The following is a 13,634-nucleotide window of genomic DNA, read 5'->3' as shown; positions in this document are numbered from 1 at the left end:
ATAGCTATGTTAACATACTAGTGAACTTTGTGACCGGCTGAAGGTAGAACAGGCGCGATAAGGACGTGTTTACAGTTAGTTGCTCGAGGAGATAAGATGACCTCTCGTGCATTTGGCTATTCACTTGGAATGACTGAATTAGGATAATTGTGCGTCTCTGAATAATTAAGTGACTTGCACAATTAACTTCAGTTAATAATTTATATGTTGGTTTAACACTTGGATCTATTTTTTATGGCCTATAGTCAATTTATGTGCACTCAGTAATTATTAGGTAATTAAAAAGTTTTATGCATTAAGAAATTAATTGCACTTTTGGAAAAAAACAACAGCTGCTGTGAAGTACCAGCAGTTAGAAAATAAACAGTATAAAGTCCAAAACCTGGTAGGCTACTTGGACAAATAAAGGACAGTTAAAAACCTGAAAGCATGAGGACCTTTAAAACAGGCTGAATTATTTTAAATGCAGACAGTCATTTCTATGGTATGGCATACATCTATTTTGATAATATTAGATACTTAGTTTGCATAGTTATTATGTGTTGGATTGTTATTGCAACTAAAACACTATTATATTGTCATTCAGTGGTGTGCACGTGGGGGTGGCTATAGGTTCAAGCCTCTGCCCCTTGAACGACCAAAACACAACCCTGTCCCTGCTCCTGCCCCTGCAGAGGCCTGTGCACACCACTATTGTCATAGCAGCATGCGTATCTGTCAGTCACTAACTGGCAAATATAGTAATTTGCGGGTTTGACTCTTCTGGTTGGTTAACTGTTCTTCTAAGTGCTTTTTTTATGATCCATTTTTATATAAAAAAAAGGCATAAATGACCAGTCTATATGCATGTACTGTTGAGTTTTGATGTTCTCTTTGACTTCTGAAACCTAAGATTATAGCAAGTATGATGCTGAGAGAAGAAATGAGCACTTACATTATATCTGTGCTTTACTGTAAGTCGATGAAACATTGTGGTATGCTCACAGAAAATATATCCCATTTAAAATGGGTGCATAATCTAGATAATATGAGGTCATATAGGTCCCCCTTTTCCACGTGTTCTTGTTTTATTCAAGTTAGCTTTTTAGCACTTCCTGTTCCAGTTATTCTTGATATTAGTGGGTTTTTTGAAAAGACTTTTGGTTAAATGTCTGAAATGTGGTCTGTGGTTAACACAACCACATTATATTTTCATGTTTTACTCTAAAAGAAAGGAACGGGAAGGTATGGTGACCCATACTTGGAATTTGTGCTCTGCATTTAACCCATCCAAGTGCACACACACAGCAGTGAGTAGTGAACAAACACACACACACACACCCAGAGCAGTGTACATTAGTCTATAATAGTCAGTATATAATAGTATATAATATATAATTATATATAACAGTCTCATAATAGTTACAATATAATACTATAGTAAGTTATAATTTAACATAAATTACATTAGTATAGCCCCTTTTTTTAAAAACTTTTTGCTAACAAGTGGTCAGTGGTCATTGTTTGTAATGCCTGGTATACAGATGAAAGATGACCAAATGGCTCCTAAACGGTGATCCTATGTCATATTGTGAGAGCCAGCCATTGTCATGGTCCTGCAACCAAAGATAGCATGTGATGATTTTCTAACAGTGTCAGAAATTTAGGATAACCGTCTCACAGTGTGTTTGCTGCTACGACCAACATCTACGGACTAACCAATAAAAATGCAACATGAAAGGACATATTGATCAATGGCCACACTGCAAGTTTCAGGAGTGATAACCGCATTTAACTGCAGTGTGTATACGTGGCCAATGTGACATAAATGCCATGGAGGCTGAAAGCCCTAAAAGGAATACCGTATGTGGGATTCCATAAGGAATTTAACATCCGCCTCCACCAGCTCCTCTTCTTTTTTTCAGTACGCATGATGACGTTTTATTCTTATATATGTGACCCTGGACCACAAAACCAGTCTTGAGTCGCTGGGGTATATTTGTAGCAATAGCCAAAAATACATGGGTCAAAATTATCGAGTTTTCTTTTATGCCAAAAATCATTAGGATATTAAGTAAAGATCATGTTCCATGAAGATATTTTGTAAATTTCTTACCGTAAATATATCAAAACTTCATTTTTGATTAGTAATATGCATTGCTAAGAACTTCATCTGGACAACTTTAAAGGTGATTTTCTCAGTATTTTGTTTTTTTTGCACCCTCAGATTCCAGATTTTCAAATAGTTGTATCTCGGCCAAATATTGTCCAAACCATACATCAATACATCAATGGAAAGCTTATTTATTAAGCTTTCAGGTGCTGTATAAATCTCAATCTCAAAAAAAATTGACACTTAAGACTGGTTTTGTGGTCCAGGGTCACATATTAACTTGCAATTTAATACATGTCATCATCGTACAGTCTACACGTTGTACCAAAGTATATTAGATCTATATGTCAGTGTGATTTGTAATGATCTTACAAGACTGCTGAAGTTGCACAAGCTGCTGAAGTCTGTAGAAGGCATAAGATGACACACATGACATGAAAATGTATTTAAAATAAAAATACAAAATAATGCGTGGAAAAATGCATTTAAATACAAGTACAGTATATTTTGTATTTTGAAAATACACAAATTGGCCATCCAGTGCCGGGAACCGCATAGGCTGAAATCTATCTGGACCTATTCTGAATACAAAAATAAATAAATAAATAAATAAAATAAAAAATACATTAAGATGTGTTCAGCTGCTTAGAAACTTTTGTTTTCATTTTACATACCTCTTCTTCCCTTCCCCTCCCCTGTATGAAATATTTTTATATTTATTTCATGTGATGTTTTTTTTTTTTAATTAAAAAATAATTAATTTATATAGCATTCAACACTATTTGCTCAATTTGTTTTTGTTTGTTTGTTTTGTTTTTTTGTGGTGTACGATTCATCAGTGTCTTCACAAATGCACACAATCACTACACTAAACTGATGGTGACAGACAGCGATTAACCTAATTCTTTTATAAATAAACATTTGCATAGATGGGTGAACACAATCACCTGATTTTGTAAATGTGACAAATTGTTCATTAAGTACCAAGTTTGCCCTTGTCTAAAATGTGAAATGCTTACATTTACAAAATGAGCCTGCAATAGCAGAAATAGTGTATAAAATAATGGTCAGTGTTTAATACAAACGTTATACATGTTATACATGTTATCATATTCATATGTTTTGTTCTAATGTCACAAGTCATATTCTCAAGTTTACAGGGTTTTACATGATTCTTTGATTCATTTGTAGGAGTACTCAAAAACATTTTCACATCCAAAATGACCCACAACCAAATCAGTTTATATGTGAAGAAATCCAATTATTCACAGAAGATTGTTTGACAAACTACTCTGCAAACTACTTCCTCTCACCGCTGCTTTCTGAGTGTTTGGAGAATATGCAAACTGCAAACTGGTGTGTCTTACCAAATTATTTTAATATATTATCTTAATTATGAACACCCTGATTTGTAGTGCAAACACTTTTACCATTTGCTGCACGTTGTTATTGTTCTCGTTATTTCCCTATGGTGGCTAATGAACCGGAAGTTTCGCACATTCACTGTTGTCGGCCTACTTGTCAGCGTTTCACTTCGTCTTGGAGCATGCACACAAAAAACTGCCTGCCAACATGCAAGTGTGAATTTGAATTTCCTTTCACGGCATACTGCACCAATTGCACCAAGCACATCACACTCTATTACTCATTCGTCCATGCTTATTTTTCCAGTCCAACATTCCAGTAATTCCTGCCCACTAATTTCTACATGGATATATTTGCTTATCCCGATAGGCCTATGTAAACGCTTTAGAAAAGGTTCAATCGATTCAAAATTTATTTCATCGTCCGGATGTATCACTCAACCATGCAGTAATGCTTTAAACACATTTGACAAGTAGTTGATAAAAAACAACAACAACTGATTAACTAAAACTGATTGACTAACACTATTTTTCCCTTGTCAGTGCTGTTTTATTATTTCATGTTAACCGACGGCAAATCTGAGTGATGCACTATTTTAACTTTAATCACCAAGACATCCGCACCTTATTCCAGAAAAGTGGCTCACCCAATGCTGAATAGTATTTTGTATTTCAAATACGTATTTTAATGTATCTGAAATGCTGCCCATCCCTGCACATGACAGTGTAAAATATTGAGAAAATTATATACAAAGTCAAAATATATACAGTGGGTACGGAAAGTATTTGCTAAAATTCATTTTTTTTCCTCATCAATGTACACACAGCACCCCATATTGACAGAAAAACACAGAATTGTTGACATTTTTGCAGATTTATTAAAAAAGAAAAACTGAAATATCACATAAGTATTCAGACCCTTTGCTCAGTATTTAGTAGAAGCACCCTTTTGATCTAATACAGCCATGAGTCTTTTTGGGAAAGATGCAACAAGTTGTTCACACCTGGATTTGGGGATCCTCTGCCATTCCTCCTTGCAGATCCTCTCCAGTTCTGTCAGGTTGGATGGTAAACGTTGGTGGACAGCCATTTTTAGGTCTCTCCAGAGATGCTCAATTGGGTTTAAGTCAGGGCTCTGGCTGGGCCATTCAAGAACAGTCACGGAGTTGTTGTGAAGCCACTCCTTCGTTATTTTAGCTGTGTGCTTAGGGTCATTGTCTTGTTGGAAGGTAAACCTTCGGCCCAGTCTGAGGTCCTGAGCACTCTGGAGAAGGTTTTCGTCCAGGATATCCCTGTACTTGGCCGCATTCATCTTTCCCTCGATTGCAACCAGTCGTCCTGTCCCTGCAGCTGAAAAACACCCCCACAGCATGATGCTGCCACCACCATGCTTCACTGTTGGGACTGTATTGGACAGGTGATGAGCAGTGCCTGGTTTTCTCCACACATACCGCTTAGAATTAAGGCCAAAAAGTTCTATCTTGGTCTCATCAGACCAGAGAATCTTATTGCAGGCTGCAGTGATGGTTGACTTTCTACAACTTTCTCCCATCTCCCGACTGCATCTAGGAAGGGTTCTGGTCGTCCCAAACGTCTTCCATTTAAGGATTATGGAGGCCACTGTGCTCTTAGGAACCTTAAGTGCAGCAGAAATTTTTTTGTAACCTTGGCCAGATCTGTGCCTTGCCACATGGACAGCACCTGAGTTAAATATATGAGTGTCACAGCAAAGGGTCTGAATACTTAGGACCATGTGATATTTCAGTTTTTCTTTTTTAATAAATCTGCAAAAATGTCAACAATTCTGTGTTTTTCTGTCAATATGGGGTGCTGTGTGCACATTAATGAGGAAAAAAATTAACTTAAATGATTTTAGCAAATGGCTGCAATATAACAAAGAGTGAAAAATTTAAGGGGGTCTGAATACTTTCCGTACCCACTGTATATATATTTATTTATTTATTTATTTTTATTTATTTATTTTTTTGTCCTGATTTGAATAGAACACCAAATTTTGCTGGTCTTGCTCTCTTCAGGTACAACACTGAAAACATCTATCATAATAATGTAGTATAATATAAAACAAAATGGGACTATTACAGTCTGCTACATCCTATAAAATATCAAAGCAAAGAAAGTACATATATGGACCTTGCATGGTATATCATAACAGGACAAACATCTCCCTTGTGCATCTGCAAATGCTTTGCCATTGCAGTCTGTTTTATGTGGTGGTAAATATTATTTCAAGCACCACACTGGAAATGTCTTGCAGCATAGAGTTAGAAAGCATATAAAACATTAAACCATCTTTATCTATCTGTCAGGAGCCTTCAACTAATAGGCCTGCAGTGTCCCGACATCTGTAAAACCGAACAGTGCTTGAATGTGTGAAATAAACAGACACGAGAAATATGTGTTAGACCCTCATAGCCCTAGCAGTGCTGAACACATGATTATCCACCTTGATATTGTGTAGGCGCAGTGCATTTTTATGTTTATTTAACTTTTTCTCTCATATTTAGAATGTAATTATGATTAATGGTATAATTATGAAGCACTTTCCTGTTTTTCTGTCATTATATCTTACTATTGTGACAAAGTCTTTTGCCCAGTCTTTTGTCATTGCAGGACTATAATCCATCCTTTGTATTTTGGTGGAAATCATTACTACGATAGATGTTAAAGCAAAGAAGCACTAAAAAAGAAAATACAACATCAAAAGATTGTTCAAGAATGGCAGCCTGGTGTTTATCCCTTTGCAGGTTTACCAAGCATCCTCTAAATCCACTCTGACAAAGTGTTATATATTGGTACTAAACTTAAAAGGCACACGAACTGAAGCCCAGAGTTTTTCTGTCTAAGTTCTCTAAGCATCCTCAAAAGTAAAGAGGCTGGGCATACGAAAACCCACGCCAGGACCAATCTGGAAGAAGCGTCGCTAGATGTGCATGTAGCGCTGCCCAATGGCGAGGAATGGAGGTTGTTTTGAATCGGCGAGACTGCCTAGCCAATCAGGCCGGTCTCGTGTTGAGCTAGCGCGAGGCTGAGCGCATGGGGTTTAAAGAGGAGAGAGAAGGGAAGACAGTGGCGAGATTTCAATCAACTCAACAACACAGGTACGGAAAACCGTCTAATATTTAACACAACACATTCCACTTATTTTTTTAGCTCAAATGTATCATTTTATACACATTTATATATTTTTTTAAATGAAACGTGAAACTAACGTTTATTCCCCTAAAACAGATTAAATGTGATTTTTTTTTTATAAATGCATTCATATGTGAAGGTCAAAAAGGAGTTATGTATATTTGCAGTTTGCCAATTTTTGCATTTGGTCTTTCTGAGATATATTGCCTGTTTCTAATAAATCACAGAAATGTGAACAAAATCAAACTATTTTTAGAGGTCAAGCGCAATTTTCTGATGTGCTGTTATCAGCACTAATAATGGTTTCATTTCCTTTAACTGAAAGATTAAAAGTTATTAAACTGATTTTTTCCCCGGACTGTATTCTTGACGCGCATCGCTGCTGAATATGGCTCGCTATGTCCTGTCTATGAACCACCCTGCCTTCTTCTATACAGACCGATTTCGATTACATCTTCACGTAATAAACTTTTTTGTCTCCGAGATCATTCGCTTACGCAATTATTCTTTGCTCTCTATCTTATTATGTCAAGTATGCATGTGTATACGCGCTAGAAACATGTTATTGCATTTTTCCTTTTCCAACTTAAACAAGCGCGCTTGCCGTGTATTAAAATGGCTGGCGATTGAGACCATTGACGAGCAGCTATTCCTTCACGTAGCAAGGACGGGATAATTTCAGACAAAAAAACATACATTTTATTTGCAAAACCGCCCGTTCCTTTCGTTTTCGCCCTGGAATGTCTATCTCTAAGTCTTTGTATTAAAATAAAGACAGTGCATCGCGATTTATCATCTTTTTCAGCTTGACAGTTGCGCTGGATATACTCGCATAGGCAATGGCTGGCTGTAGTCTTTGTTAAGGCAGCACTGCGCCAAGCGACAGCTAGGGCTCAACTTAGAAAAACAGTTAAACACGCCAAAATATGACCTGACAGCCTTTAACAGTCATTTTAAACTAAAAGTACAACATTTATTTTAGTTGATAAACATGTTTTTCTTTTAATTAGAGCCCTTGGGTCGCTAGAATCGTCTTTTAAACCCGAGGGGGTGTGTATTGCTTTGTTGCACGGTCAACCCATCTGTTTGCTCGCTCTGCAAAGAAGCCATTTTAATGAATGAAGAACAGCAGCGCGAGGCAGAGCTTATACCAGTTACTATATATAACAGCCTCTATATGCTTGTAAACAGGCAGAACGCTGTAATGCACACTTTTAAACCAAGAATAGTAATTGAGCTCAAAATTAAATATTAATAAGGTGAAAAAGATTTGCAAAAATAAAGAACAGTTTCTGTCATGAGGATGCATTTATGTGAAGGATGTTGAATTATTCTTGCTGATGGCCTTTCTGTTTTTAGTGACTACTTTTATAGGCTACCACCACCGTCTTCACATGTGTGCTGCTATATAACCTATAAGACTGTGTATGAATGAAATTCATGTCTGTGCAGTAGAGTTGTCCAAACTTTTGCTAATAATAACAAACAATAAAAGGTGTATTGTTAATTGGTGTATTGTTAAAAAAAAGGCTGTGAACACCAAATCAGTCTCATTAATAATCAGTTCACATCCCCCATGCAAGAAGGACGGGTCTGGAATTCCCTTTGTGTATCATCTTAGTCTAATAAGCCCTGCACCCCACTGATGTAAGAAATTTTGTACTATTTAAAAAACAAAAGTACAATGGGTAACTTTGTGTTTTAATCAGTTTTTGATAGCCACACCTTACCAAAAATGTATTTATTAATTTTTTTCTGTTGTTTTATGCTCTTTATTCCCTATCATTTTAGATAAAAATACAGCACAAGAGAAGACTTTATTGGACATAGGCCCCTCTCATCTCACAAAAATGGCAAAAGGAGACCCCAGGAAGCCCAAGGGCAAGATGTCTGCTTATGCCTACTTCGTTCAGACATGCAGAGAGGAGCACAAGAAGAAAAGCCCCGAGATTCCAGTCAGCTTTTCAGAATTCTCCAAAAGATGCTCTGCAAGATGGAAGGTTAGATTTGAAAATAAATGTTCTAATATTATTTGACTCAAATGATTGAAATAAAGCAATGCAGAAGTACTTTCATATTCTCAGTGGAAAACGCTCTTGATTTGTTGTGTAGGCGATGTCCGTTAAAGAGAAATCCAGGTTTGATGACATGGCCAAACAGGATAAGGTGCGTTATGATCAAGAGATGATGCACTACATGCCTGGAGGCAAGAGAGGCAAAAAGAAGGATCCCAACGCACCCAAGAGACCACCGTGAGTAGCCCTGACACACATTAGCTCAATTATTAAAACTGTGTTTATGCAGTTATTATGAAGGATATTTTATTAATTTGATACTGGCAGAAAGGGTTTTTATTGCTATCTTGCCTTACATTCTAATATTCTGGCATTTTAATGATTTATTATGTAGAGGTTCTGAATGATAGTTATATATTTTTTTTTAATTATTAAAATAGTTTAAAATAAAAATATTCACAACATATCACATTATTGCTTATAAAGCATTATCTTACAAATGTTGATGAATAACTTCATTTTGTCACCTTTTATGATCAACAGCTCTGGATTTTTCCTGTTCTGCTCGGAACATCGTCCACAAATCAAGGCTCAGTATCCAAGCTTGGGTATCGGAGATGTGGCCAAAAAACTTGGCGAGATGTGGAACGGCCTCACAGATTCCAACAAACAGCCCTTTCTGATAAAGGCCAACAAGTTGAAGGACAAGTATCAAAAGGCAAGTCTCGATCTAGATGCTTCAGTAGTACATCATGTAAAATATCCCAATTCCAGTGTTTTGAAATATAACAATATTTCCTCTTTGTACAGGATGTTGCGGACTACAAGACGAAGGGCAAGGCTGGCGGTGTGTCCATGGGTATGGGAATGATGGGGAATTGTATGGCTCCAAAACCCATGATGAAGAGCAATATGGATGATGAAGAGGATGACGAGGAGGAAGAAGATGAAGAAGAGGATGATGATGAATATGATGACGATGAATAGACTGTCGTTTTTGTGTGTTTTATCAGTTATGATTATAATAACTATTTCTCCCCCATTAAAGTCCAGTAGATACGGAATACACTGGTGGTCTTTCATAGCTCCATTGTTGTTTTAATAGAGGTGGAGTGTTTTGTGTGCTGTTGGTGAGAGACTTCGTATCACAGTTTCTTACTTCCAGCTTTGTGTGCGTGTGAGCGCATGTGCACATGTCAAGATCTCACTTCATCATGGTAGCCCAGTGTCTTCCTAGCCCATCTTTGTATCCTTTTACCAATTGTATAACAAAAGGCCTTTAAACTTGTAATACCCTTCCTGTATATGTAAATCCCTGACCTATATATATTTTTTGTTGGTTTGTTTAAGAGGCTCCTGAGTGTGTAGCTCTGTATATGGTTGACATTGAGTAGATATTGTTTATGATTGTAGTATGTTGCATGTGGAAAGGTGTCATAGTTTGGAACTGTGCACCGATATCGGACATTTCATGCTAAATCATTAGCTTCCTCTTCCTTGTCTAATTTAGGAAAAAAATCAGTGCAAAAGAGCAGTTGCCACCAGCACGTCAGTTAGTCCTGTTGCAGGGATGTGCGCTATATGTTGTTTACTATACTACATGATATATTAGCACATCCATGATCAATGTAGGAAAGATAATTGTATTATCTTTCCTATATATTAACTGTTGTGTGATCTAGGAATGCACTATAGAAATACTGATTTGTGTAAAATGCTGGTATAAATCTGGCATTAAAAAATATAAAGTTAGCATTGAAAAAAAATCAGCCCTGATAATATGTAAACATAAAATGTCAATACTGGCCAGTATCGATGTGGTCACTGATATACTGTGCATCCCTAGTTTAATACTTATTTTTTTGTTGAATATAAAGTAAGAAACAACGCTGATGATAAACCTGTACTTATCTGTATCTTTGATTTTTATTTTATATGTTTGAGGTTTGCAATTAAATTGAAACATTTTTATTTGTGGCGAGTATGTCTGTATGTAGACCAAGAACATATGAGAGAGAATCCAGCATGAATGGACCTTGATGACAATATCTAGCATATTGTATGCACAAGATTTATTGAAAAACTTACAAAAATAGGTGTAGGAATGATTTTGGCCACCTTCAGCCATAGATCCTTAACTAAAGTTTTTAAAAGTTTGAAAGTTATAGCAATGATAGCAGTGGCTCTTGCACCTAATGATACTGAAATAAGCTTATATATACTTCTTTCTTCAACATAAGCAATAGTTTCAAATTAAATAATTATTCATCACTTTAAAAACAATAGCCTCAGCTGCGTCACGGTTTGCAAATGTACTGTACTACACTTAGACAAGGCACTCAAAAGTCCAGTTTGGGGCAACCAGACCCTGTGTAATGAAGTCCTTGTGGTCCACTATGGTCTCTAAATCATCAAAAGTTAGTCTATGAATCCCTGATTTTCAGTTTGATCTCAAACTAAAAGTTCTTCATTGTAGGAACTCTTGAAGGAAACTTCTGGCTTATTTTCTAAATGTCTAATAAGCACATTATTATACAACAACTCGTAATCAACAGCAGTTGTGTTAATATATATACAGGTGCATCTCAATAAATTAGAATATTGTGGAAAAGTTAATTTATTTCAGTAATTCAACTCAAATTGTGAAACTCGTGTATTAAATACATTGTTTAATTTTGCTTTAATTACTGCCTCAATTCGGCGTGGCATGGAGGTGATCAGTTTGTGGCACTGCTGAGGTGGTATGGAAGCCCAGGTTTCTTTGACAGTGGCCTTCAGCTCATCTGTATTTTTTGGTCTCTTGTTTCTCATTTTCCTCTTGACAATACCCCAGAATCTCTATGGGGTTCAGGTCTGGTGAGTTTGCTGGCCAGTCAAGCACACCAACACCATGGTCATTTAACCAACTTTTGGTGCTTTTGGCAGTGTGGGCAGGTGCCAAATCCTGCTGGAAAATGAAATCAGCATCTTTAAAAAGCTGGTCAGCAGAAGGAAGCATGAAGTGCTCCAAAATTTCTTGGTAAACTGGTGCAGTAACTTTGGTTTTCAAAAAACACAATGGACCAACACCAGCAGATGACATTGCAGCCCAAATCATCACAGACTGTGGAAACTTAACACTGGACTTCAAGCAACTTGGGCTATGAGCTTCTCCACCCTTCCTCCAGACTCTAGGACCTTGGTTTCCAAATGAAATACAAAACTTGCTCTCATCTGAAAAGAGGACTTTGGACCACTGGGCAACAGTCCAGTTCTTCTTCTCCTTAGCCCAGGTAAGACGCCTCTGACATTGTCTGTGGTTCAGGAGTGGCTTAACAAGGGGAATACGACAACTGTAGCCTTGACACGTCCTTGACACCCCAGCCTCAGTCCATTCCTTGTGAAGTTCACCCAAATTCTTGAATCCATTTTGCTTGACAATCCTCATAAGGCTGCAGTTCTCTCGGTTGGTTGTGCATCTTTTTCTTCCACACTTTTTCCTTCCACTCAACTTTCTGTTAACATGCTTGGATACAGCACTCTGTGAACAGCCAGCTTCTTTGGCAATGAATGTTTGTGGCTTACCTCCTTGTGAAGGGTGTCAATGATTGTCTTCTGGACAACTGTCAGATCAGCAGTCTTCCCCATGATTGTGTAGCCTAGTGAACCAAACTGGGAGACCATTCTGAAGGCTCAGGAAACCTTTGCAGGTGTTTTAAGTTGATTAGCTGATTGGCATGACACCATATTCTAATTTGTTGAGATAGTGAATTGGTGGGTTTTTGCTAAATGTGAGCCAAAATCATCACAATTAAAAGAACCAAAGACTTAAACTACTTCAGTCTGTGTGCACTGAATTTATTTAATACACGAGTTTCACAATTTGAGTTGAATTACTGAAATAAATGAACTTTTCCACAACATTCTAATTTATTGAGATGCACCTGTATGTATGTATACAGTGGTGTGAAAAAGTGTTGGCCCCCTTCCTGATGTTTTATTTTTTTGCATGTTTGTCACACTATAATGTTTCAGATCATCAAACAAATTTAAATATTAATCAAATATAACACAAGTAAACACAACATGCAGTTTTTAAATTAAGTTTTTTATTATGAAGGGAAAACAAAATCCAAACCCACATGGCCCTGTGTGAAAAAGTGCTTGCCCCCTAAACCTAATAACCGGTTGTGCCACCCTTTGCAGCAACAACTGCAATCAAGCGTTTGCAATAACTTGCAATGAGTCTGTTACAGCGCTGTGGAGGAATTTTGGCCCACTCTTCTTTGCAGAATTGTTGTAATTCAGCCACATTGGAGGGTTTTCGAGCATGAACTGCCTTTCTAAAGTCATGCAAAGCAGCCCCAGACCATCACACTACCACCACCATGTTTGACTGTTGGTATGATGTTCTTTTTAGGAAATGCTGTGTTGGTTTTACGCCAGATGTAACGGGACACACACCTTCCAAAAAGTTCAACTTTTGTCGCATCAGTCCACAGAATATTTGCCCAAAAGTCTTGGGGATAATCAAGATATTTTTTGGCAAATGTGAGATGAGCCTTTGTGTTCTTTTTGGTCAGCAATGGCTTTTGCCTTGGAACTCTTCCATGGATGCTGTTTTTGCCCAGTCTCTTTCTTATTGTTGAATCATGAACACTGACCTTAATTGATGTTGTTCTGGGTTCTTTTATGACCTCCTGGATGAGTCGTCTTTGTACTCTTGGAGTAATTTTGGTAGGCCAGCCACTCCTGGGAAGGTTCACCACTGTTCCAAGTTTTCCCCATTTGTGGATAATGGCTCTGACCATGGTTTGCTGGAGTCCCAAAGCCTTAGAAATGGCTTTATAACCCTTTCCAGACTGATACATGTAAACTATTTTGTTTCTCTGTTTATGAATTTCTTAAGATCGCGGAATGATGTGTTGCTCTTTAAACATGCGTCACTTTGTCAGACAGGTTCTATTTAAGTGATTTCTTGATTCAACAAGTCTGGCAGTAATCAGGCCTGGGTTTGGCTAGTGAAAATTA

The 13,634-nt window shown here is 37.2% G+C and overlaps 1 protein-coding gene across 1 annotated transcript; it reads left to right on the top strand.

The window, feature by feature from the left end:
- The first annotated feature begins 6,427 nt into the window (after positions 1-6,427).
- Positions 6,428-10,595, top strand: hmgb3a (high mobility group box 3a). Its single transcript, XM_058780777.1, has 5 exons — positions 6,428-6,575; positions 8,401-8,609; positions 8,722-8,861; positions 9,168-9,342; positions 9,435-10,595. Exons 2-5 carry the CDS (start codon positions 8,460-8,462, stop codon positions 9,609-9,611), a joined length of 642 nt encoding a protein of 213 aa, XP_058636760.1. The 5' UTR covers positions 6,428-6,575; positions 8,401-8,459; the 3' UTR covers positions 9,612-10,595.
- The last annotated feature ends 3,039 nt before the right edge of the window (positions 10,596-13,634 follow it).

The sequence above is a fragment of the Onychostoma macrolepis genome, chromosome 07 (assembly GCF_012432095.1).
Source record: "Onychostoma macrolepis isolate SWU-2019 chromosome 07, ASM1243209v1, whole genome shotgun sequence".
In the NCBI taxonomy this organism is placed as follows: Eukaryota; Metazoa; Chordata; class Actinopteri; order Cypriniformes; family Cyprinidae; genus Onychostoma; species Onychostoma macrolepis.
This window is presented reverse-complemented; position numbering and strand designations above follow the sequence as displayed.

Coding starts and splice junctions, on each gene's coding strand:
- hmgb3a (XM_058780777.1), top strand. CDS start 8,460: ATGGCAAAAGGAGACCCCAGGAAGCCCAAGGGCAAGATGTCTGCTTAT. Junction 8,610..8,721: donor GATGCTCTGCAAGATGGAAG/GTTAGATTTGAA, acceptor TTTGTTGTGTAG/GCGATGTCCGTTAAAGAGAA. Junction 9,343..9,434: donor TGAAGGACAAGTATCAAAAG/GCAAGTCTCGAT, acceptor CTCTTTGTACAG/GATGTTGCGGACTACAAGAC.